Below are 22,809 nucleotides of genomic sequence, written 5' to 3'. Positions count from 1 at the left end.
ATTTTTGTCGTCTAGCGAATTTTTCGTCTTGCGAAGCACGAAATCCCATAGGAATGCATTGAAAATCAATTAATGCGTTCCTATGGTCAAAAAAAGTCTAAACAAAGCCAAATTTGGTACAACAACAGTTTATTAACTGCTCTTTAAAGTCACACATACTGTAAAGAGCAGTTCAAAAACTGAAGGGAAAATAAATTAACTTTATAAACAAAACATGTCTTTGTTTTTAGACGTCGCGAGACGTTTTCGTCTTGCGAAGCAAGCCCATAGGGGAAATTCGTCTTGCGAGGCAAATCGAAAACGGGAAAACCTTTCGTCTAGCGAGTTTTTTGTCTTGCGAGGCATTCGTCTTGCGAGGTACCACTGTACCTTTACTATATGCTCCTTAAGGTCAGGAGAACTTGGGGAATCTTTGCTCTCCATCTTCATCTAGATTTGGGCCTGAAAGGCCAAGAAGTGTGGGTACATGGAGGGTAAGTTTAAGTCAGCACGTGTCATTGCACAACCTGACTAGTGATCAAGAGGCATGTATGTGAAGACATCAGCCTTAGCTTCTGGTTCTCATGCTTTGTGGAGTTTGAGCCAGTTCAAGATAGCCTTAATTTTGTTGCTAAACCTGCAGGCTTTGTTGTTAGCTGAATCACACCGCAAAGCCATGGTGCCCATAAGGGAATCATGGCTGGTGACAGCTTTCTGCTTTTACTAGAAGTTTATGCTATGTGTGTCATTTGATATTTTTCTATCTGCACAACTCTTAATTTCTCTGCAAAAATTCCACCTTTTCTTCCATGGAGTGAGGTTGTTCAACAGTGGCCTCTTGTGATAGTTCCAAGAACTGCTATGTTATCCTCTACGTTTACATGGATCAGAAATGAGTCTTGCTGAACCAGAACTCTTCAATATTTTCAGACCCAGAATCCATCTTAGGTCAACCAAGAATGCATTTGAGAATCCACTTCTTAATTTTTCTACCATTTATTTGTTTGGGGGTAGTATAGCTGTTGTTACACACCTCAAATCAAGTTGTGACACCATGCTGCCAGTAGGTTAATGTGCTAATAGACCATAGCTATAGCCCGCATTGGCAAGTGTAGCAAATCTTGCAGCACAAATCACAAGGTATGCTGAGGAAATGAAAGATGTTTAACATATTTGCTGACTGTTGTTTATTTGCATAAACACTTGGTAAATCTTAGGTGTGAAAAGCTGTAGCACCAAGAACACAGAAGATATTCAATCTTTCCATTCCATCTGCCTAGTTTCCACTCACAGGTGTGACACTTTTGCAAAATATATATTTGATTGTCAGAATACTTTTCCTGCATGTACTGGAAACAATTTCAGAATTATGTGAGCATGCCCTCAGGGTTTGTTTTACATGTTCAACATTTTAGGAGTGTGGGTTTGTTTGTGATGTCCACAAAGTTTTTGACCATATGAGCATCATTGAACTGGGTGGATGTGTGTGTGTGTTTTTTTTAAATGTGCAGAAGGATGTACATCTGCATCCAGGCCCATCAGTTGTAACATACAACGAGCTGCCTGTACAGAGAGCTGGATCAAGGCCCTAGTCCTTGGAACAACAGTTCATCCAATGTTCCCATGGGGCTTTATCGAGCTAGAGAGATATGTGGTGTGCAAAATAATGTTCCGGGTTAAGGGCTAATACAAACAAGAAAATCAAACGATCAAACTTTTATTCGGACAGGTGCATGTTAGAATTTCACCTCGAGACTTTGTGCTTGTCCTAGCCAGCAATAAACTCTTTACAAAGGCAAAGTGGTGCAGTTTAGTGTTCAGGTACCTGTGGCCCTAAAGCAGTCTCCAGCAGCCATAGCTGAGTTCTGCTCAGGCTTTGAAGTGACTCCTTCCTGATTCAGCTCTTCAGTAAAACTTAGGCCTCCGAAACACATTTAGTTCTTGCCTTTTCAACAAATCACAGGACAGGCCCCCAACTTTCCTTTCAGCTCTTTGTGCTGGCTCCTTGACCTTCCTTCTCCAACCCTCTGGTTTGCTTTTCTCAACTATAACGGATTCCTGGAGCTTTGCTCCTGACCTGGAGAACTAAATGTTGAAAAGAAGACTCATATCACAGGACCAGACTTCTGGAAAGTTCTGTTCTGTAGAAGGCAACATCTCAGAGAGACTCCAAGGTTGAGAGGAGGCCGCCCTCTGCAAGGCCCAACAGATTGCTAGGCTTTGCAGACTGAACAAGGTAGGCCAAGAGGTACTTTTGATATTAATTCATTTGCATCCTGGACCTTATTCCAGACAGTGTTGTAAATAATATGTGTGTTAGAGGCAACAAACATTTAGTTTTGAGCAACCATTTTGTGAAGATCTGTTAAGCCTTACTATATCATAATGGTAAAGACAGAAACATAATCTTCAACATATTTTACAGGGATAACAATTTATAACAGGAAAACTTTTAGCCACAAAAATTATAACTTAGGGTGGGGGCTAAATCCATAGTTTTGCTTTCTGTGACAAGGGAATCTCAGAACCCAACTATATGTTAAGAATGTGAGCTACAGTAGTACCTTGGTTTGCAACCATTTTGGATTACAACCACGTCAAACCCGGAAGTGTGTGTCCCTTTTTTAGGATTACAATCCATTTTTTAAAATTACAATCCCTTTTTTTGGGGGGGGGGCAATTGGCAAAAGCACACCTTGGGTTACAACCTGTATTGGTTTACCTCCGGAATGGGTTATGGTTGTAAACCAAGGTACCACTGTAATCTCTTCCCCAAAATAATGGGAGGGGTCCCCTTATTCTTCCATCATTCATATTCACCTCTATTTTTGCTCCATCACTCTTTTTTCATTTCCCAAGATTTCCTAGGTTTCCTTTATTCTCTGTTGTTTTTTATTCCCTACTCTCTCTCTCTGTTAATTCTTACTTTCTTCTTCTATCTTTCATGTTCTTTCAGCTACAAAAAGTTCAGGGGAGAACAGTGTACCTACCGGCTGCTTGTTCAGTGGGACAATAATCTTAAAGTAAACCCCGGTGCTTTGTTGAATGCAACTCATAGATTGCCTTGGACCTAATATTCCACCTTTTTTTTTAAAAAAAGTGTGGTTGTGAATCTATTACCACACATCTGGTTGGACATACATTTGTCATTGCCTTTCCCAGTGGCAGCATTTAATCAGCATGCTTATTTTTTTACACAATAATTTAATTTCACAGCACCAAATGAAAAAGCACTTTAACACAATTTTTAAAAACAAAAACCACGGGTCCCCCCTCCCATTAAGCAGCATTTTAGTACTGTTTCTTTCCCACCTCATCTTCTAATTTGCTATTAAACACTTCTAATTTGCTGTCTCCACACACAAGACCATGTCAAGCTCACCAGAATGGGAAGATAGTGAAAATGTATACTGACAAAGAGTGCTGCACTCCTGAAATCTGAAAATTGCAAGCGTACAAAATTGCACACAGCTTACAATAGTAGAGCAATGGTTGTGTAGTGCTAGGAGCTACCAGCCTTAGACATACCCAAATACATCTGAGTTCAGGGGAAACTATTGCATTGTAAATATGCTTAAGATTGCAGCCTAGTAAGAGTGCGCTTAACACATTCTTGAGTTGGTTTGTTTTTAGAAAAAGGCAGTAAATTAAATCTCCTAGGACAGAAATCTAGAGCAATCTATTCTTCAGTTTTCAAAAACACTTGTGCTGATATGGGCTTCCTAATTAGGCCACTGTGGAGTAGGAGTAATGGCTTATTTGGGATGTGCCGATGTTTGAGTTAGTAATATGACTAATTCTAAATTAAAATTTTTTAACGTATATTATGTTTGTACCCCCACCTTTCTTCCACCCCAGAGTTCAAGGTGTAATGTACATGGGGTTCTTGTCCAATCTCCCATCAAAGCAGTGTTAGAAACTGAAATATGAAAGCTAGGAGCTAAATGGCACCTTAAACCAAGGTTATGGGCGCAAAAACGGAATGTCTAGGTGAGCTTTTTTAATAACAAGATTACAAAGCTGAAAATGAACGAACTGCAGTTAAAATATTACATTCATTTTTCACATGGTCTAGTCCTTCCTCTGCCCACCCCCTAATATTCTTAAGAGGGTCTCTTCTGCAGTGGGGAAGGCAAAAAGGTCCTCCTTTCCTTCCACTCTGCAGTTTTAATCTGAAATCTTAGGTGTAGTACTGCACCCAGAGCTCAGAACCTTTGCACTAATGAAATTCCCTGTTGCAAAATGTGCCTAGAACAATGAGAATTTCAAACACTGCATCAAAGTACTGACTAGACCCAAACCAACTTAGGTTTGACAAGGTTTTGTATATTCCTTTCAGACCATACCCTGGAAGCACATCTAACTTCTGTTACACAACCTTGTTATTCGTCTTTAAAAGATCCTTCACGTAATACTTGCCTTTCTGCGATTTGCATTGGCTTTGTAGGGCTTCAAACCACTATTTTGGTTTAATCCACAATGGTTATGATTCCAAAAAACAAAGCATGTAGAGTGTACACAGACAGGATTATTACTGCAGTAGCTCTTAGCTCTAAACAGCTCCCGAGTATATAAAACTTTAAGTTGGAAGCTACTATTGCAAAAACAGTGGATAAATTTGGTGTTTGCATTAAAATGGTGCCTGTGGATTAGGAGATTGCAACTAAGCGCTATGTGAAGTTTATTAGTTGGGTGTGTGGGTGTGTAACTAGAGACGTGCAGTTGAAAGCTCTTAGCAGGGAGGAATCCACAAAATTCAGATTCCAAATTGGAGTTACTGGATCTCATCTGGGAAAATCAAGATTTGGATAGAATCATGAGTCCACTTTACAGTGGGCTCCTTTATGAGATGGTCTGAGTGCTACAGTACTTCCTCTGTTCCCATTTTTTTTAAGACCCAGGGAAGTCTTCCAGCCATCCACAGCCTGGAGTGGTTAGCAGGGCTTCTTGTCACTCTCACTCTCAGAGTGAATTATACAGCAGAAACATGGCTACCAATGTGCAAACACTTTAAAATCTGCATGGGAACAGGACAGGATGGACTTAGACCCATCCCCATGTAGTACAGTGGTACCTTGGGTTAAGAACTTAATTCGTTACTGAGGTCTGTTCTTAACCTGAAACTATTCTTAACCTGAAGCACCACTTTAGCTAATGGGGGCCTCCACTGCTGCTACGCCGCCGCCACACGATTTCTGTTCTCATCCTGAAGCAAAGTTCTTAACCCAAGATACTATTTCTGGGTTAGTGGAGTCTGTAACCTGAAGCGTCTGTAACCCGAGGTACCACTGTACTGGGACAGACTGGACTTTAATGGGTCTGTCTACCTCTAGAGATCAAGTAAGCTTAGAAGGTTTGATTTTGACATATTGCTGTGGAGAAGAGTTAATTATTGTGCTAGAGAAGTGGAATTAGGAACTATCGTAGCTGCTTTCTGGAAGCCCATATATGCAGCTCAAAGCCTCCATTGGTGATGAACTAGAATCAGACATTTTTTTTTACTGTAACATGACATCAAATGAAGTGTAACATGATGAGATTGGTTGTCACCTGCTTTCACAGATGCTAATAGATGTTAAGAGGCATCCATAACATTGGTTAAATTCCACATGGAAGCCACTGTTCTCTGATGCAATGTCACGTGGTTTGGACCTACAAGCTAAGATTCCTGCATCGCAGGGGAATTGGACTAGATGACCCTTGGGAAACATTCCAACTCTTCAATTTTATCAACCTATGCAAATATGAGGGTGAGTCTCATAGTTTGGGTCGTTTGCTGATTGCAGGGGAAGGCCCCACACAATCTGCCCTGACCACGTGGTTGCAAAATTCACACACCATGTGGAATTGTATTGCAGAAAGATAACTTCCACATGGGTGCATGTGTAAAGCATAAGCAGCAGGAATTCCACCAGCCATATCAATTCTGATTCCTGTTGCCGCTTTTGGAAAATCTTTACCTAATCAGAAAGGAGGGAAAATATGTAAACTTTACATGATCAGCAAGTGGGAGGCGGGAATGACATTCTATTACTTCCAGCAGTCTATAAATTCCAAAGACAATCTCCCATGTAGTTCAGCAGTTATCACCAGTACATTGATTACAGCTGCAGTGTGATGTTGGGAGTTTTCAAAGATGTTAAGACTTGTAGGTATAGATGGGCCCCCACAAACGTGGGGGGGTCCAGCTGGATCAGGCCAAAAACTCATCTAGCCTAGCATCCTGTTCTCACAGTGGCCAAGTGGATGGCTGACGGATGCCCACAAATAGTACATGAGAACAGAAAAGCACTCTCCCCACTTGTATTCCACAGCATCTAGTAGACATACTACCTCTACTAGAAGTAACACAGCCATTGTAGCTAGAAGCCATGGAGAGACTTATCCTCCATTAATTTGTGCACACCCCTTTTAAAGCCATGCAAGTCAGCGGTCAGTACATTTCCTAGCAGCAAATTCTGTAGTTTTCAAGTATGTGTGCTATGAAGAAGTAATCTATTTTGTGTGTTTCTTGTACTACTTTACTCAATCTTCTTTATGGCATTTTTTAGCCCCTTATGAAAGCAATCAAGTCCATTCCCTCATCTCCTGTCTTCTGAGCTAAACATTTCTAGATGAAACTTATTTCCTTGACTCTTTACTGTTGGGTTTTTCCGTAGTAGTTTTAGCAACCCTCCAAGTCCTCTTTATTACCCTGTTGATCTTGTTAGCCTTCTCAGTGGCTTTTGATACTTTGGATCAGATGGGAAGAACAGCTAGCTTTTTGGAGCTGGCTTTTCAGTATTTTTCCTTTTTTGTTTTCCCACCCTCAACGAGTTGTCGTTTGTGATGCTCTTTGGCATGGGGTGTTCCAGAAGACTTTTTCTTATTAATGCCGCTTAATGTCTACATCATCTATGAAGGCACTGGGACAGCCTTGGAATTCTCTATCACTAGCTAAACAGACAGGACTGACAGGCTGACGCAACCAGTGTCTGGAGGTTGTGAAGGAGTGAACTAGAGGGGCAAAGCCAAAGGGATCCAGACAAGATATTGCTGGTGGGGTAAACCTAGGCTGTGGACGTGATTAGTGTGTCCATGATGGATGTGGTGGAGATATCCAGATTTGAATACATTTGTAATCTAGGTATAGTTCTGGATCCAACTCCTGGATAAGGAAGTATTGGTGGTAGCCAGAGGAAACTTTTACCAATGGTGACTGTTACATAGACTGCTTTTTGGAGGTACTCCCCTACATTTATGCATGCTTTTATAGCTCGACTACTACAATGTGGCCTGTGGTGTTTCCATTTAAGATCATCAAGAAGCTGCAGGAATATGTTCTTGCTCATCTCCTGATGGACTCTGGGAGGCATTAACATATTCAGTTAGTCTTGTGGCCTCTGCACTGTCATTCTGTTAGCTTCCAGGGCCAATTCATGGGACTTACCTTTAAAGCTCCTCAGGGCCTGAGACTTGGCATGCCTTTGGAGCCATCTCTCCCTGCATCAATCCAATAAAGAGCCTTGGTTCAGTATACCTGAAGGAGCATCTCCACCCCCATTGCTCAGTCTGGACACCGAAGTCCTCCTCTGAGGGTCTTCTAGCAGCTCCCACACTTTGAAAAGTTACAGGGAACCAGGCAGAGGGCCATCTTGGCAGTGGCGCCCTCCCATCAGACGTCAAGGAGACAAAGAACTACATAACTTCTGGAATACATCTGAAGGGAGTCCTGTATCAGGAAGTTGTTAATGTCTGCTGTTTTACTATGCTTTTATATGCACTGTAAGCTGCCCAGAGTGGCTGGGGAAACCCAGCCAGATGGGTGAGGTATAAATAATACCCCTTGTATCTTCACTTTATGAAGTCCAAACATCAGCTTCTAAGGGACTTTCTGCTTTTAAAAAAGCTGTAAGACTTACTGGTTTAACTGCTTACTCTTTAGCAAGCTGTGGTTTCTTTAACTAGCATGTGTTGTTTTTAATTCTGCAGTTAATTGGTTAGCAGCATGAGGGCAACTGACATGCAGAAACCCGAGACCCCATAAGTTCTAGATGTAAGGTTGGGTGGGCTATCTTTCTACAAAGATAGGTTCTCTGCACCATTGGTAGAGAACCTCCTCCACTATGCTAGAAGCCCTCTGTTGTGTCCTTCACTATGGCATTGAGACTTACAGTGGTGCCCTGCAAGATGAATGCCTCGCAAAATGAAAAACGCACAAGACGAAAGGGTTTTTCGGTTTTTGCATCGCTTCGCAAGACGAATTTCCCTATGGGCTTGCTTTGCAAGACGAAAACGTCTTGCGAGTTTGTTCGCTTTTTTCCTAAAGCTGCTTGAAGAGGCGCAGTTGCGACGGACCGTGCTTCGCAAGACGAAAAACATCGCAAGACGAAAAGACTCGTGGAACGAATTAATTTTGTCTTGCGAGGCACCACTGTATTAATATAGACACTGTGGCTGTTGTCTTCTTTTCTTAATAAAAATCATTTTGTGGTTTGGCACTCCAGATATGTTGTCCAGTTCTAAACATTCTGGTGGTATCTCAGTCTATCTATTGCCATATGACTTTATAGAAGTCAGCAACTACAGACTCCTGTGCCAAATCCTGCCTTTAGAGAGGTGGCTCCTGGCCCCTTCAATTACCAGCTTTGGAGGTGGAGCACTGGAGCACCCATCATGATCTTCTTAGTGTTCTGCAGGAAGACTAGGTATTCACCAGAGATTTATAGAAGTTACATTGTGATCTGAGACGTTTGGTAGGCTCCCAGCTCAAAGGCCAATGGAAGCGTAGATTTTTCTAACACGGGCAATCCTCTCATGGGGATACATTAAAATGTTACCTAACTAATAAAGACCGATGTAAGTTTCCTCTTATTCTTCATCTATGTAGGTTAACATGCAGCTTGATCAGCCCTCCGTATTCTGCCGCTAAAGCCCTGTATGGTATAGGGTTACACATGCTGAAGGACACACAAGATTGTGAACATTGTTTCTACCCACGTGGTCAGCAAATGACCTTCACGCTGGCACTCCTGTTGAAAAACTAGAATAGAAGGCTCAAACGGAAGAGAGGATAAAAAGTGGGGAGTGCATTTCAAGGCAGCACAAAAACCTGCAAGATTTAACTGGCCTGACAGCATGCTGCTTATTCACAGCCGTTTACAAAGCACACTGATGTGTTTGGTAACCAAGAGAACACAAAAGCACTGGCCCAATAAAATATTTTTATGTGCTCTTGACATTCTCCACCCCCCCCCCAAGTTTTTCTTCCCGTGGCACTTATTTTGAGGGAAGAACTAGCATGGATTAGATGTCAAAAGACAGGGCTCCCTGAGTTCTGAGCTCTCCCAGTATCCCTGGTTTAGAATGGTTAAGGCTACAGAATGTCAAATGCCTGGGACTTGTGCATTCTCCATGGCTGAACAGAAGTGGCTTGGCAGTTACTTCCTCTCCCTTTCTCCACTGCTCTGTCCCTCTGCCAACAGCACCCCTTACCCCAATTCATTTTACAGCTTTGGACTTTTTACCCTCCAGCACTTTCCTGCTGAAGCACTTTTCTCACGCTACATCACTGCCAAAGCATTACAAATTCCATGACATTATGGAATTACTTCATGAGCAGAAGTTCATGCAAATTGAGAAAGTTTGCCAGAGCTTTTTTCCCATTTCTCTTTCCCTCTCTTCAATATGACTACTGCATTCCGGTCACGTAATTAGGTTTCTTCATGGTACGTTTTGTATCTAGAATTCACGAGCTCGCTGGTCTTAGTTAAGTACAAAGATTGTTTTGTGAAGAGAAGGCAGGAAATGTGTGGGGTAGATCTAGCAAATGAAACTTTGGTTCCGATGGCAAGGCCTGAAAAGTATCAGGATTCATTCCAAAGCAGCAGAGAAGACTATTTTTCATAGGTCATTCATAACTATGTAGGTGAGGGGTTGGTTAAAGCAGAACCAAGGTAAGAGAATGACAGCTACACCTACCTCACCCTCCTTATTGGAGAATGTCAAACCCCTCCTCTCAGTCATTTTGGTTAAAGAGAACAGTTCAAGTGAGTAGCTCTGCCTAAACCTGCAAAGTGCTTAAGACAAAGGGAGAGCTGCTCTTTCCTTTCAGGAATCGGGGAAGGGGATAAATTCTGGTTCAACTGCTCTAAACACCCCAGGTCAGAGGAGAGAACACCCTTGGGCAGAACAGTGCAGAAAAGAACATCTGGTCTGGGTGCTGAATGAAGCCAGTCTTTGTTCTTCACATAAGATGATGAACAGCCAAACTCTGGAACGCTATTTCCACCACCCCCTCTTTGGGAGCAGCTTCTTATAGAAGCATCTGGAAGCCTCCCTGAAGTGAACAGGTCCATGAGGTGAGGGGGGGGTGGCTGTGAAGAGACTTATCCATCCAGCGAAGTCCTCCAAAGTCCACTTGCTTCTCAGCGGATCTTCATTCTCTGCCAGGTTTTCTTTCACCAGCCAGTAAGCAATTGGGTATTGAGCTCTGGGGCAGGTGCAAATAACACCTCTGCAGTCTGGATGTTTTTACACGGCATTTTATTGTGGGGGAGGAACTATTATGCCTGCCTGGTTACAGAAGTGTTGGGAAGGATAGGCAGGCAGGAAGGCAGGGTCACCAACCCATGTTAGGAGGGCACACTTAACTAATGGTCCTGCTGTTAGTCACCCAATCATGGGCACCCTGAATCTCTCAGTTCCTGCCTCCCCTCTCCCCCAACGGGATCAATATGCCTGTCATTTTAAGCCTCACAGGCTCTGGAATGTCATCCCAGGCCCTTCAGGTGCTCCATCCTGCAACTGCTCTTTCAGAAGCTGCAGGAAACCCATGAGCTATTAAACAAGTGTGGTAGGCTGATGGACCCTCTAGATGCTGTTGGACTGCAGCTCCCGTCATCTCTGATCATTGGCCATGTCTGGTTGGGGCTGACACAAGTCGTAATCCAACCGCTTCTGGAGGGCCAGAGTTTTCCACTAGCGTGCTAAACAGACAAGAGATGCTCTTCCACCATGCCAGTCAAAACTGCGTTTGCTTCTTTTTCCTTTATGCTGGTTATAGGCATTTTTAAGGATGCTGGTACTATATTGGTAACGTCACTTATTTGGGGATGCTAGGACTATGCACAAAGCATTACTACTTCACCATAATTCAGAGTGGTGGCAAGGTTGTGGCTTGTTATTGCAGAAACACTCAGGAATGCTGGCACTATGGTTTCTTAGTAGTGTAGGGTCTTCAGGGGCATTGGAAGGGGCTTCCGTCGGAAGGCTGATTATTTTAAGGTAAGTCAGGAGTGCTGGTGCTGTTTTTCACTGGAGATTCTCATATGCTAATGTGTTACTGGTGGGTGCTTAGAAGCGCTGTCACAGTGATATCCTACTGTAGGGTCTCTCTTGGGACGCTGCAGGGAGATTGTTACAGCAGTTTCTCTTGCAAGCACTGAAAACTTGGTTGGCGGCTTCTCCTAGCACCTAAGCATGCATGTCAGAGATTGCCACTGCATCACTGTTTGCCCTCCTGTTATTTCTATGGTCATTTTATGAGCACAGTATTGTGCATGCTCATTAGCTCCTAAAAGGATCACGCGGCGCTAGGATGTTACTGCGGGGGTTTGCAAGTGCTGAGTCAGTGGAACTAGCTTGTTAATGTCTTACATTCTACTGCTCTGTAAACATCTGTTATTGCAGGCTTGCATATGGTCCTTTTGTTACAGTAGGTTGGCAGAGGAGTTTGCGGGACTTTCCCGTAAGTAGATGACGTTTGCATACGGGGGTTCAATATTTGGGGCGGGGGGGGGGAGAATGCTCAGAGTCAAATTTGCACTATTTTGCTCTGCAGGATCACTGAAGTATTGTGGCTGGTGGGAACTGTAAGAATTTTTTGACCCCAGCCCTCTTTCCATTGATTTTGGAAGCATAAAGTAGGATCTCTCCAGGGGATGCCTGGCCATGAGCCAACAACTTTTCCCCCAGCGGAAGAAAGGGAAAGTGAAGAGGCGAGATCTTGCCTCTGTGTATGGTGGTGGGGAGGAACAATGTAGGACCCAAGGTTGTAGTTGGGGAATTAAGCAGAGCTGCAAATAAAGGAAGAGGAGATGACTTCAAGAAGGGTGGGACTCTGCATTGAATAGGACCCCCCCGCAAAAGGAGGATGTGAGCCCATTCAAGGGTGTGAATGGTGTGTGTGTGTGGCACTTACCAGAGATGGCACCAGATGGTGCCACGCTCCTTCCTGAGGGAGACAGCAGCCACTTGAGAAAGACTGTACGAAATAGGGCGTTTGTGTAATAATGCAAACCCCAGTGGTGAGTTGGGAGCAGGGGAAGGCTAATTTAGGAGCAGGGGCAGGCAAGGCTCCCTCTCCGGAGCAGGCCCAGGCTCAGCTCCAGACGGAGGGAGCCATATCTCCAAGGCTATTTGAAATGCGAGAGGAAGTGGGCCACAGGGTAGTGTGGGGAGTCAATGCCCAGCACCTGGCAGATGCCGAGCAGCTTGAGGCAGGCCTCGCGGCGGCTAGAGCTGGCACAAGCCACGTTGCAGTAGGGCTCCTCGTACTCGCTGGACACGAGCTCGTCATCGAGCAGGTTGAGGCGGATGACGCCACGCTCATGCAGGGCCTGGAGCGTCTCCAGGCTGGCCGTGGACTTGAGGGCCTGCAGGTGCTGCGAGACCAAGCACATCACTCCCACCAGGTGCATGCGGGGGCGAGAGCGAGCAGGCAGGAGGGGGACCACCCCGCAGGCCACCATGACGGAGGCCAGCATGATGTCCACGCCGTAGATCTCCTGAATCCAGTCGCGGAGGTAGAAGCCGCCCATGCGGGGGTTGATCTCGATGAGCTTGGGGCCGGACGCGGTCAGCTTCAGCTCCACGTTGAACACGCCGTCGGTGAGGCCGCAGCCTAAGCAGCACTGGTAGGCAGCGCGGATGAGCTGCGCCTCACGGTCAGGGGGCAGACAGGTGGGCATGCAGGCTGCCGTTTCGGTGAAGTTGGGCACCCGGGTGGGCCCGTTGTCAGAGACAAAAGCCCCCAGCACCCGCCCTCCGTACATCACCAGATCCACGTCGTGCTCAGTGCCGGAGACGTACTCCATCAATAGCATGGCATTGCCCCAGCCCAGCCCGATGCCCGGGTGGTCTGAATCATCCTGCAGGTCCCTGGAGATCTTGTCAAAGTGCAGGTGGCACTGCTGTGCATCCTCCACCAGCTTGACCCCCACAGCCCCGGCCCCGTACTCTAGCTTCATGACCCCAGGGAAGCTGATGTGGCTCGCAGCCCGCTCCACATCTGTGTGGCTCTCTAGGTGGCAGCAGGGCACGGCATAGAGCGCTGCCGAGGGCCAGCGAGCCCCCTCTTTGCGACGGCGCAGCAAGTGCAGGTGAGTGCGGCTCTTCTGCTTGGCCACGCGCATGGCTGTCGGGGAGCTGCAGCGCAGGCCCAGCCCTTCGCACACCAGTGCCGTCAGGACCATGCAGTCGTCCCAGTAGGAGAGGCAGCCGTCCAGATGCAAGCCCCGCTCCTGCACAAGCCCCAGCAGCCTCTGGGCATGCTCTTCGTCCCTCTTGTGGTCTGTGGTGTCATAGTGGATGAAGGTCTGCACCAGCTGGGAGGCAAAGTGGTTGGGGTCGGACTCCACCAGGTGGATCTGGGGATGGGAAAGATCAGAAAGAGAGCGAGAAAGAAAGAAAGGGGGTGGGGTGGAGATGGGAAGAGAGAGAGAGAGAGTGGGGTAGGAGAGAGGTAGGAGTGGGAGCAGGGATGGGGAAGAAGGAAGGGCAGACACAGAAGGGCAGAGATGCAGAGAAGATGGGAGAAAAATCAGAGATGCATCACTACTGACAGTACCAGAGAAGGACAGCTCCTTGGGACCAGGCACGGCACAACAGCCCCCTGTGAAGTAGGCTCCAATCTATGGGAGCAACTCCCCATCTTGCAGGCATCCCATTTGTGCTCTTGGTGGGACAGCCTCCATTGGAACCCACAGGTTTGGTGGCAGGGGAGGGAGACAGGATCTGATCGTTCTCTACATGCCTGCTTCAGCAACAAGAAAATTTAGAATGAGGAGACATTGTCCTCTAGGTGTAGTAGGAGGTGGTGCTGGGGAAGGACCATGGCTGGCAAGAGGGTGGAAACAAGAAGCTGAGCCAGGTGGTTGCATGGGTGTGTGTGCAAATTCTGCTCTGCGTGTCCACTGTGCCTCCTTAAACTGGATTCAGTTTACATCAGGGAGGTGCCTCCATTCAGCTCATTGGGCTTTGTGAGCCATAAGCATATCCACTGTGTGCCTTTAAGTCTTATGTTACACCACTTAATATAAATAGCTTAAGTAAATAACTAAACAAAAAATAAGCCAAGTGGATGGGAAAGGCAGCCTTAACAGTTTCACTGCTGATGATTTTAGCAGGGACATATAGCAACTCCAGAGACATGGGGACATCCAAGCAGGCTCCCCCCACCACCACTTTAAAGTAACTCCAGAGCACAGCCATTTTCCAGGAGAGTAAAGCATATAGACTGTCCCATTGTGAAGACTGCAGCTGTTGACATAGTCTCTGGTCAACATGTTTTGTTCAGGGTCTGAGCTGCAAAATGGCAGCAAGGCTCCAACAGGGGCAAATTCAGCCCTCAGAGGAATAAGCTGGCATCAAGGCACTTGGGCTTTTGAAAGAAAAATGGGACTAGTTGCTGCTGGCTAAACCGCCAGCTGTCTCCTCCTACCAATTTAGTTTTCATTTCATTACAACATTACCACCACCCCTCCCCACACATGCTATCCCCATATCTATTCTGCTTGTCAGTCTCCCGCCTATTCAGAGGGGGGCCCCTTTGTGGCTCCAAAGGTAATCTAGAGGTCCTGGAAACAGGATAACCCAGTTCATTCTTGAAACGGCACTGTACACCCACGTCCTCCAAAGCAGACAATAACCAGCACAGTTATGTCCCAGCACCCAGAACGGAACAGGGTTTCTCTTCTGAGTTTGGAGAAGCCACAAAACTACAATGTTTAGGAAGGTAAGAATGAAAGTCACTTGGAGACCTTTAGTTAAGAAGTGACTAATAAGTCTAATAAATAATGATACAAGGGATGGGAGAGGCAAAGCGGGGGTATTTCATTGAAAAAGCTCTTTTTATGTATCCCTGCTGCCTCAGCTGTAAGGCTTCCATCCCATTTCCTTTAGCCTGTGACTTTAAACAGCTGCACACTGTGGTGGAGAAGCAGTGACAGAAGAAGCTTCAGCCTCTGAAGCCTCCTGGCTGCTATAGAAGGCCAGGAACAAGGAAGCAAGTGCTGCTGGGCAGACGGGGATCTTGGGGATCCAGAACCCGCTCAGCAGTCGTGCCTCATGTTTGCTTCCTACCATTTTTAAATGGAGGCAAGATGTGATTAAGAAAGAAGCAGACCTGGCTACGCCTGAAATCCTCAAGAACTCACTTCCATCCCCAGTGACTCGTCCAACTTAAAACTTGGTTCCAGACTGGGCTGTCCGATGCCCTGCTCGAAGTAATCCTGATAAGATGGCCAGCCTCAAGAACAGCATGACCGGGGAGCAGCAATGCAGCAAGCAGGCCAGCTCCACTGGCGTAAATGCATAGCACAATGGTGAGCCCTTTTGATTGGAAGGGGGACTGTGCCTTTCTCCCCTCTCTGTGCTTAGATGGCACCCATAAAGTTTATATTATATGGACGGGGGCTTTAGGGGGGTGCTGCTCTAGTTAGTCCATCCTGCAGCCTGTGGGGGGCTGCATGGCTCCGGTTTCCGCATCTTACTTTTAGCCCGTAGTCCCTGGCTGCCTCCCAGACGAACTTTTTGCTGACTCCGCCGGCCCCAATGACCAACACGTGTTTGCCCTCCATCAGGTGGCACTGCGCGCGACGCATCATCGTCTCCACCAGGGGGCGTGCTGCCTCGCCCGCTGGAGCCCCCACCACCCGGCCCATGGACTCGAAGACGGAGCAGGTCTCTAGGCACAGCTGCGAGTTCATCTCCAGGGCCACCAGCTGCAGCAGCTGTTCCTCTGAGCTTAGGAGAAAATCCACACCTGGAGAAAGGAGAAGCAAAGGAGGCCCTGTCAATCAAGAACATGTGGCTGAAGATCACTGAACTTTTGGTCAGCTCAACCATTAGCCGAATCCCAAGGGTGAGTTGATGGAGCAAATAACCCCTCTGAAGAGCGAGCTCCTTCATTATACGTATGAGCAGCCCTGGTAGGATCTGCTCAAAAGGTCCACCTCATCCAGCATCCCATTTCACATGGATTGCCAACCAGACGCCTCCCCACAGGAAACCATCAAGGCAGCAGTACTCTTCTGTTACCCACTAGGATCTGATAACTGAGCATCCCACCCTGCTTTCTGAACATGGTGCTTTTTACAGGGCCAACATGACAGAATTAGCCTCCAAAAATTTATTTTATTTTTAATTAATTCCCTAATAATTCCTAATGTGGAATTTGCACTTTTCACTACAGTGGTACCTTGGGTTACATACGCTTCAGGTTACAGACTCCGCTAACCCAGAAATAGTGCTTCAGGTTAAGAACTTTGCTTCAGGATGAGAACAGAAATTGTGCTCCGGCGGCGTGGCAGCAGCAGGAGGTCCCATTAGCTAAAGTGGTGCCTCAGGTTAAGAACAGTTTCAGGTTAAGTACGGACCTCTGGAACGAATTAAGTACTTAACCCGAGGTACCCCTGTACTGCTGCACACACTGAGAAGTTGTGCCGCTGCTGCTGTACCTCTCGCCCCGCCAGTTTCCTCGCCTGCTGTCAGGTCAGATTTGTAGCTGCTGCTGGCTCTCTTGCCTTAGAGGTTGGCAGCTGGCAGCAACCCTTTTCCTAGGAGCAGCTGGACCAGCCCCTCATTCCGTAAAGGCTGGAGGATTAGACATTGGGCCAATGGGGAACACCTCTCATCGAAATGAACTATTGGGCCAAATGTGTCATAAAGACAGAAAAGGAATGAAAGAGAAGAACCCTCAAAGGTGCACTAAGAACAATGGATTAATCCAAGTATGGGGAACCTGTGGTCCTCCAGATGTTGTTAGACTCCAACTCCCATTAGCCCCAGTCAGAATGGTCAAGGGGTGAGAAATCAATAAATAAAATAAGCAAGGGGAGAAGAGTGTGCATGCAGCTTTTGTACATCTGCAGGCCACTGCCATTAGGCAGTGAGTGAGAGAGGATGAAAAAGTTTAGTACAGTACACGTCATACAGTGGGAAATAAATCTAAATGAGAATTAATGGTTTCTGATAAGCTGGTCAATGAGATCAAAACATAACTAAGGGGCGGCAACTGGGTTTTGTCATTTTTTTGTTTGGTTTTAGGAAGAATGATTGCCATAGGAACCTGTTGCTCAAGAATTTTATTGAGGCAAAGAGTTCACAAAAGGCATTACAGCAGAAGTTTCCACAATAGCAACTCAGGCTCCATCACTGTGCTGCAGAAACTTAAGGGATTGGTTCTTGCACTGCCAGAAACATACACTGAAGATATTGGGGAATCATTACTTAAGACAGTTTCATGTCCACATCAGAGGCCGGGACAAAAAGGTGTATGCATCTCTGGGGTTGTGGGATTTCAGGGTCCCAACCTGCCACTGGTTCAAAAGGAGGAATTCAGCACCACACTTTGCCAATCATTCTGCCAGTGCAAGGATTTCTGAACACAAGGGCTTGGCAAGGACTTCCCCATAGATGATTAAAATTGAGTTTTGCTTGCTGGTGCATAGCTAAGTGCAGCTGCTTTGCACTGCTGCCCCACAGCTGATGGAGCCTGGGCTTGAGGAATGCTGATAGCCTCATGCTATTCTGGGCATCGAAAGTGCAGGGCCCCACAGTGTCTTAGAAGCAGCCTCCGTAATGACTTGACAGGGTAACTCACCAATGATGTCGGTTTGTGCTCGGCGACCACCTCGTTGCTCAACTGACAGGCCAGCTTCCATGTCCATGAAGGCCTTCATGGCTGCTTCAGCCTTCTGCTTTATCTGGGCATGAATGGCTGCAATCTGGGCCTCATCCTTTAGTCCCCACTGACGCAGGCTGCTCTCCAAGGTCTGGGGCACTGTGGCCTGGTGCTTCAGGGGCTTATCTGCCCGGCCCACACCACACACCACCTGAAAGAGAACCAAAAAAATGCATGCAGTCTCTCTGGGCTGCTGTCATTCAAGCATCTGTTCCTCCAGTTAGTCTTAACATCTCCATACCAGTTGATAAAATAAGCTAGCCTGGTTCCAAACAAGACATTATTTTGGAGTCAAAAGATCACCCAAATCTACCAATACCAATCAGTGTTTGTGTGTTTTCCTCACAAAACAGTTTAAAACTGGGCAGAGCCACTTATTTCCTTGCCCTCAACCAACAATTTGTTCCCCTGAAAACAGGTAAGAGGAACGGACTACAGTACAGGGCTACAATTTTTCTGCCAGTGAGGATTCCTTGGGATTTCTTCCCCCAATCTGTAGTGGAGCTCTGGGCTTTGGTTACCTTGCTCAGTAGAGGCTGGTCTTTTCGGGATCTGCAGACAACAGCACATATTCGGACTGCTAGATTGGGCTGTGGAGATGAATTGCCTGGAATTGGAGATGTAGGAGGGAGGGAGAGGGAAATAGAATATATCAGAGAGGCAAATTGATAGGAGTGGGGCATGTGGAGGGGAGTGAAAAGAAGAAGGGGTGCCTCCAGAGTGTCATCATTTTGCAGGAGGGATTCAAGTGCATGCTGGAACTTTAGCCTTGCACGTTTACAAGGTACCAAAGGGCTCTATTGGCTTAGCACAACAAAGGCACTTTTAAAAGAAATACTTTCTGTGGTTTGGAAAGTGACAGTGCGGGATAAACAAATGACCGGTGGAAAGACATGTAAATACCCCAAATGCCAATCGGGGATGAATGCAGGACAAATTGCCCTTGATGTATAACCACCCCATAAACAACTCAGAACACTTGTCAATAAAGACCAGATGTAATCAAACCTCTGCATAAGCTTTGCGCAAGCAATTTGGGATGAATGTTCAGTAAACTGGTCATCAGAAGAGGCCCAAAGTCTGGAGTAAAATCAGCAATGCAACATGCTCCTGAAGGATTATCAGATTTCAATATGGTAGCTTCCCTAATCTGCCCATGCCATCTTTTGCCCACTTAGATCCCGTCAGGAAATAGCTGGTGCGAGGCAACTCTTTCAAGTGCTCTTGAGTGGGCAAGAGATGACATGAAGCAGTCAATGGGAGAGACTCACTTATGGAGTAAACTATCATAATTGTGGGCGCTAATTTGGAGGACAGTTCATTATGTGGACCGACCTCAGTGAGAAGGGATGAAAATATATCCCTTACATGGGGAGCCGTTCGTGTCAGGAGGGCCAGGCTGGACCACATGAGCAGTGGGAATGAAGGCCTCCAGCAAAATGCTCTCTTCCTCTTCCAGGGTCTCCAGCAGCGTGAGGACAGCTTGAAGGACGCATCCCTGTTCTGACTTAGCATGGAATGACACAGCTTGGGCTCCGTTCCAGCGCCAGCCTGATGGTTTTACCACCACCTATAGGAAGCACAATAGAGACAACACTTAGGCTCAGAGGATTATCTTGGCTCAAACTCCAGGAGTGAGGAACCTGAGGCCCTCCACATGTTGCTTTACTGTAAGTTGCACCCACCCTGACCACTGGCCATGCTAGTTGGGGCTGATGGGAGGGCCATCAGTTGGCAACCCGTCCCGGATACAGGAAGTGCACTGCTCTTGCCATATAATAACGCACCTTTCCAAACCTCCTGTTGGTAGCTTTCCATCTCAGGTTCAGGGCTCCTCACCTGGCTATAGGACTCCATGGCGCCACTCTGCAGGAAGGCTGCTATTTCCTCCTGCAGCAGGTTGTCCTGCCCCTCACGGCCGCTCAGCTCCACCATGCGGACACGCTGCTCCTCTGTCACACTTCGCAGAGGCAGCGGGCGCTTGAAGGTGAAGGCCAGGGTGGGGGGCACAGCCACGCATGCCTGCTGGTCCATCAGCTGGCGGGTCAGGAGCTTGTCCTCCAGCAGGCGAGCTAGCTCTCCTGAGCCCCCCGTGGGGCAGTCGAGGTCTCGGGCCAGTTCTGCTGCCGACTGGCCCTGCACCTTGCAGGGCCCAAAGCAGCCAGTGAAGTAGGTGACACGGCGCGGGGGCGCAAACTCTTCCAGGGTTGTGCGGCCACCGAGTTCAAAGGTCACGGCCTTGAAGACCAGCAAGGACGACTCTCCCGGGTGGGATTCTGATGGTGCCTTTGAGAGCCAGGCTGGCGACAGGCAGAGCAGCATGTTACCTGGGGAGGAGAAGGCAGAGGGCAAACCCAGCCCATGAGTGCGTGCAAGGTAAGGCTCACACAGCAGAGAAACGTGCCCTGAGCTGGACCAGGGTGGCAAAAATCTCTCCCCTACTAAAGGTTCTGGGAGGGGTTGCCAAAATGCGGCAGCCTGCGCGACAGTCGCGTCAGAGTAATCAGCAGCAGCTGGGAGACTTGGCGCCTTACATGCTCTCAGTGCAGTCAACACCCTGATTATCTGCCCCAACAACTGCCTTGGAGCCAACTAAGCGGGAGTATATCTTATTCTGGCTCTCTGGAAAGTGTTACTCTGTCACGCTTTCCCATAAGTCACCTATGAATGGAGAGAGATTGAACAGGAGAAAGGAAATGGAATCATCTGTTGTGACATCATTAGCACCTCTTCTACATTTCCTCCCCATCAGTAGCCAGTAGCACTAATGCTCCATTTATATCACATTAGCAAAACTGGTCTGTTCATAATGCCAGTGCTTTTAGGGCTTACCGAGGTGACAAGTCAAATTTTACCCTCTAGAATAGGCATGGGGGAACCAGTGGCTTCCCAGATGTTGCTGAAGTACAACGCCCATCACCTCTGTTAGCAATGCAGACTGGGAGTGAAAGGGAAGTCCCAGCAACCCTCTGGAGGGCCACAGAGGTTGTCCAGTCCTGCTCTAGAACCACAGACTTGGCAGGGAACTTGGAGGACTTCTAGTGCACCCCACTGCAGAGTCTGGCCGATGGCTATCCGGCCTCTGCTTAAATACCTCCAGTGAAGAAAGAGTCTCCTAAGGCAAGTCTGCTCCACTGTCCCAACAGCTTTTACTGCATCAGGACATGTCTCCTAATGCTTAGCTGAAATCTGCTTCCTTGCAATTTCCACCCTCTGGAGCAACCGAGAACATATCTACTCCATCTTCTGTGTGACAGCCCTCAAGGTATTTGAAAACTGCTACCACGTCTCCCCTTAATCTTCTCCAGGCAAAATACACCCAGCCTTCTCCACCAGCCTTCACCATTCTGGTCACCCTCTTTGGAACACAACCCAATTTTAATCTTTTTAATCTTTAATGCATTTTAATCTTTCAGGGGTCCCCCCCCGTCCGAAACTAGTCAGTAATGCGGTATTCAATCCAAAGTTGAGGAGGGGAGCATGCCCAAAATATAGAAGATATACTTAGATAAGACAAAACCTTCAAGTATAAATGCATTACTTTACAAAGTTGAAGGTTATTGCCTCTGTGTGGATATATGTATGCTGCTTTGTTTTGGTTTCTCATTTTATGCATTGGCTATCTGAAACTAAACCCACACCCTTTTGTTTACCTCCAGTTCCACGGCAACAGATGGAAGGGTGAGGCATTTCCTTTGACCCACAGAAAAGATATTAATCATGCAAAGTAAAAGTAAACTAAGAGAAACTCTTCACCATCACACACTCCCTTACTGAGATATTATGTGTGTGTTAACCCACAGCACTGGGGGCGGGGAGAAGCACTTCTTATCTTCTAAGCCAGCCATACCTGGAACTGAGCTGTCAGATTATCAGTTTTGGTCCTTTAAGACAGAGTTTCAAAATCCTCCAGTTTTGTAACCAAATTCTCATACTCTGGCAGCGGGGAGGCAAAGAGGAAAAAACCTTCCCTCACACAGCAGCACTATAAGCCACTTCTCCTCCAATGAAGTGCTTTGCAGTAATGCAGCTGCTCCATCCTTCAGAAATGTCTCACCTCGGGCAGCAGTAACCTGAGGCATATCCACTGTCCCTCATACCTAATCTAATTTAAAGGGATGCAGAGTTCTTAATTCTCTTAGGCCGCATTCACACCATACATTTGAAGCGTTTTGATGCCATGTTAATCAGAAGTGGCTTCCCCAAAAGAATTCTGGGAGCTGTAGTTTGTTATGGGTTTTGAGAGGAGAGCCCATTCCCCTCCCAGAGCTACAATGCCAGAGTTCCCTGTGAAGAGGGATCTATAGTTTAACCACTCTGGGAATTGTAGCTCTGGGAGGGGAGTGGGACATCCTCAGCACCCTTAGCTAGGCATGGCCAAACTTGGCCCTCCAGCTGTTTTGGGACTACAACTCCCATCATTCCTAGCTAACAGGACCAGTGGTCAGGGACGATGGGAATTGTAGTCCCAAAACAGCTGGAGGGCCAAGTTTGGCCATGCCTGCGGGCCTTAGCAAATGACACCTCCAAGAATTCTTTGGGGGAAGCAAGCCATGACTATTTAAAGTGGCATCATAGTGCTTTAAATGTTTGGTGTGAATGTGGCCTTAGGGAAACTTTGCCCTTTTCCACTTCCTTCGCCAGCAGCACTGCGAGAGGCATGCAGCCCTCACTTTACCTCTAGACGTTGGACATTTTCAGATGGAACACAGGAAGTAGCTTTATACCAAGCCAGGCCACTGTTACATCTAACTCAAAATTGTCACAACACTGACTGCCAATAGCTCTTTAGGATTCAGACAGGGGACATTCTCAGCCCTACCTGAAGATGCTGGGGATTCAACGTGGGTTCAGGGATCATGCAAAGCAGATGCTCTAGCCACTGA

The 22,809-nt window shown here is 46.9% G+C and overlaps 1 protein-coding gene and 1 long non-coding RNA gene across 3 annotated transcripts in view; one reads left to right on the top strand and one right to left on the bottom strand.

The window, feature by feature from the left end:
• Positions 1-310: 310 nt before the first annotated feature.
• On the top strand, positions 311-21,575 carry LOC309378308. Of its 2 annotated transcripts, none has more exons than XR_014172010.1 (3): positions 311-2,215; positions 19,383-19,557; positions 21,070-21,575. It is a non-coding gene; the product is annotated as an uncharacterized lncRNA (long non-coding RNA). The 2 variants fall into 2 exon arrangements; XR_014172011.1 differs by lacking the exon at positions 311-2,215 and adding an exon at positions 15,984-16,102.
• Positions 10,487-22,809, bottom strand: part of CARNS1 (carnosine synthase 1) — a 32,604-nt gene continuing 20,281 nt past the window's right edge. Inside the window, exons 5-10 of the mRNA XM_081926269.1 lie at positions 19,763-20,250; positions 19,292-19,493; positions 18,445-18,530; positions 17,843-18,074; positions 15,732-16,003; positions 10,487-13,607 (exon numbers count right to left, since the gene is read on the bottom strand). Of these exons, the coding sequence (XP_081782395.1) occupies positions 12,375-13,607; positions 15,732-16,003; positions 17,843-18,074; positions 18,445-18,530; positions 19,292-19,493; positions 19,763-20,250 (2,513 nt within the window). The 3' untranslated portion in view covers positions 10,487-12,374. The remainder of the gene's footprint in view (positions 13,608-15,731; positions 16,004-17,842; positions 18,075-18,444; positions 18,531-19,291; positions 19,494-19,762; positions 20,251-22,809) is intronic.

Source organism: Podarcis melisellensis (assembly GCF_964234715.1).
Source record: "Podarcis melisellensis genome assembly, chromosome: 1".
Lineage (NCBI taxonomy): Eukaryota > Metazoa > Chordata > Lepidosauria > Squamata > Lacertidae > Podarcis > Podarcis melisellensis.
This window is presented reverse-complemented; position numbering and strand designations above follow the sequence as displayed.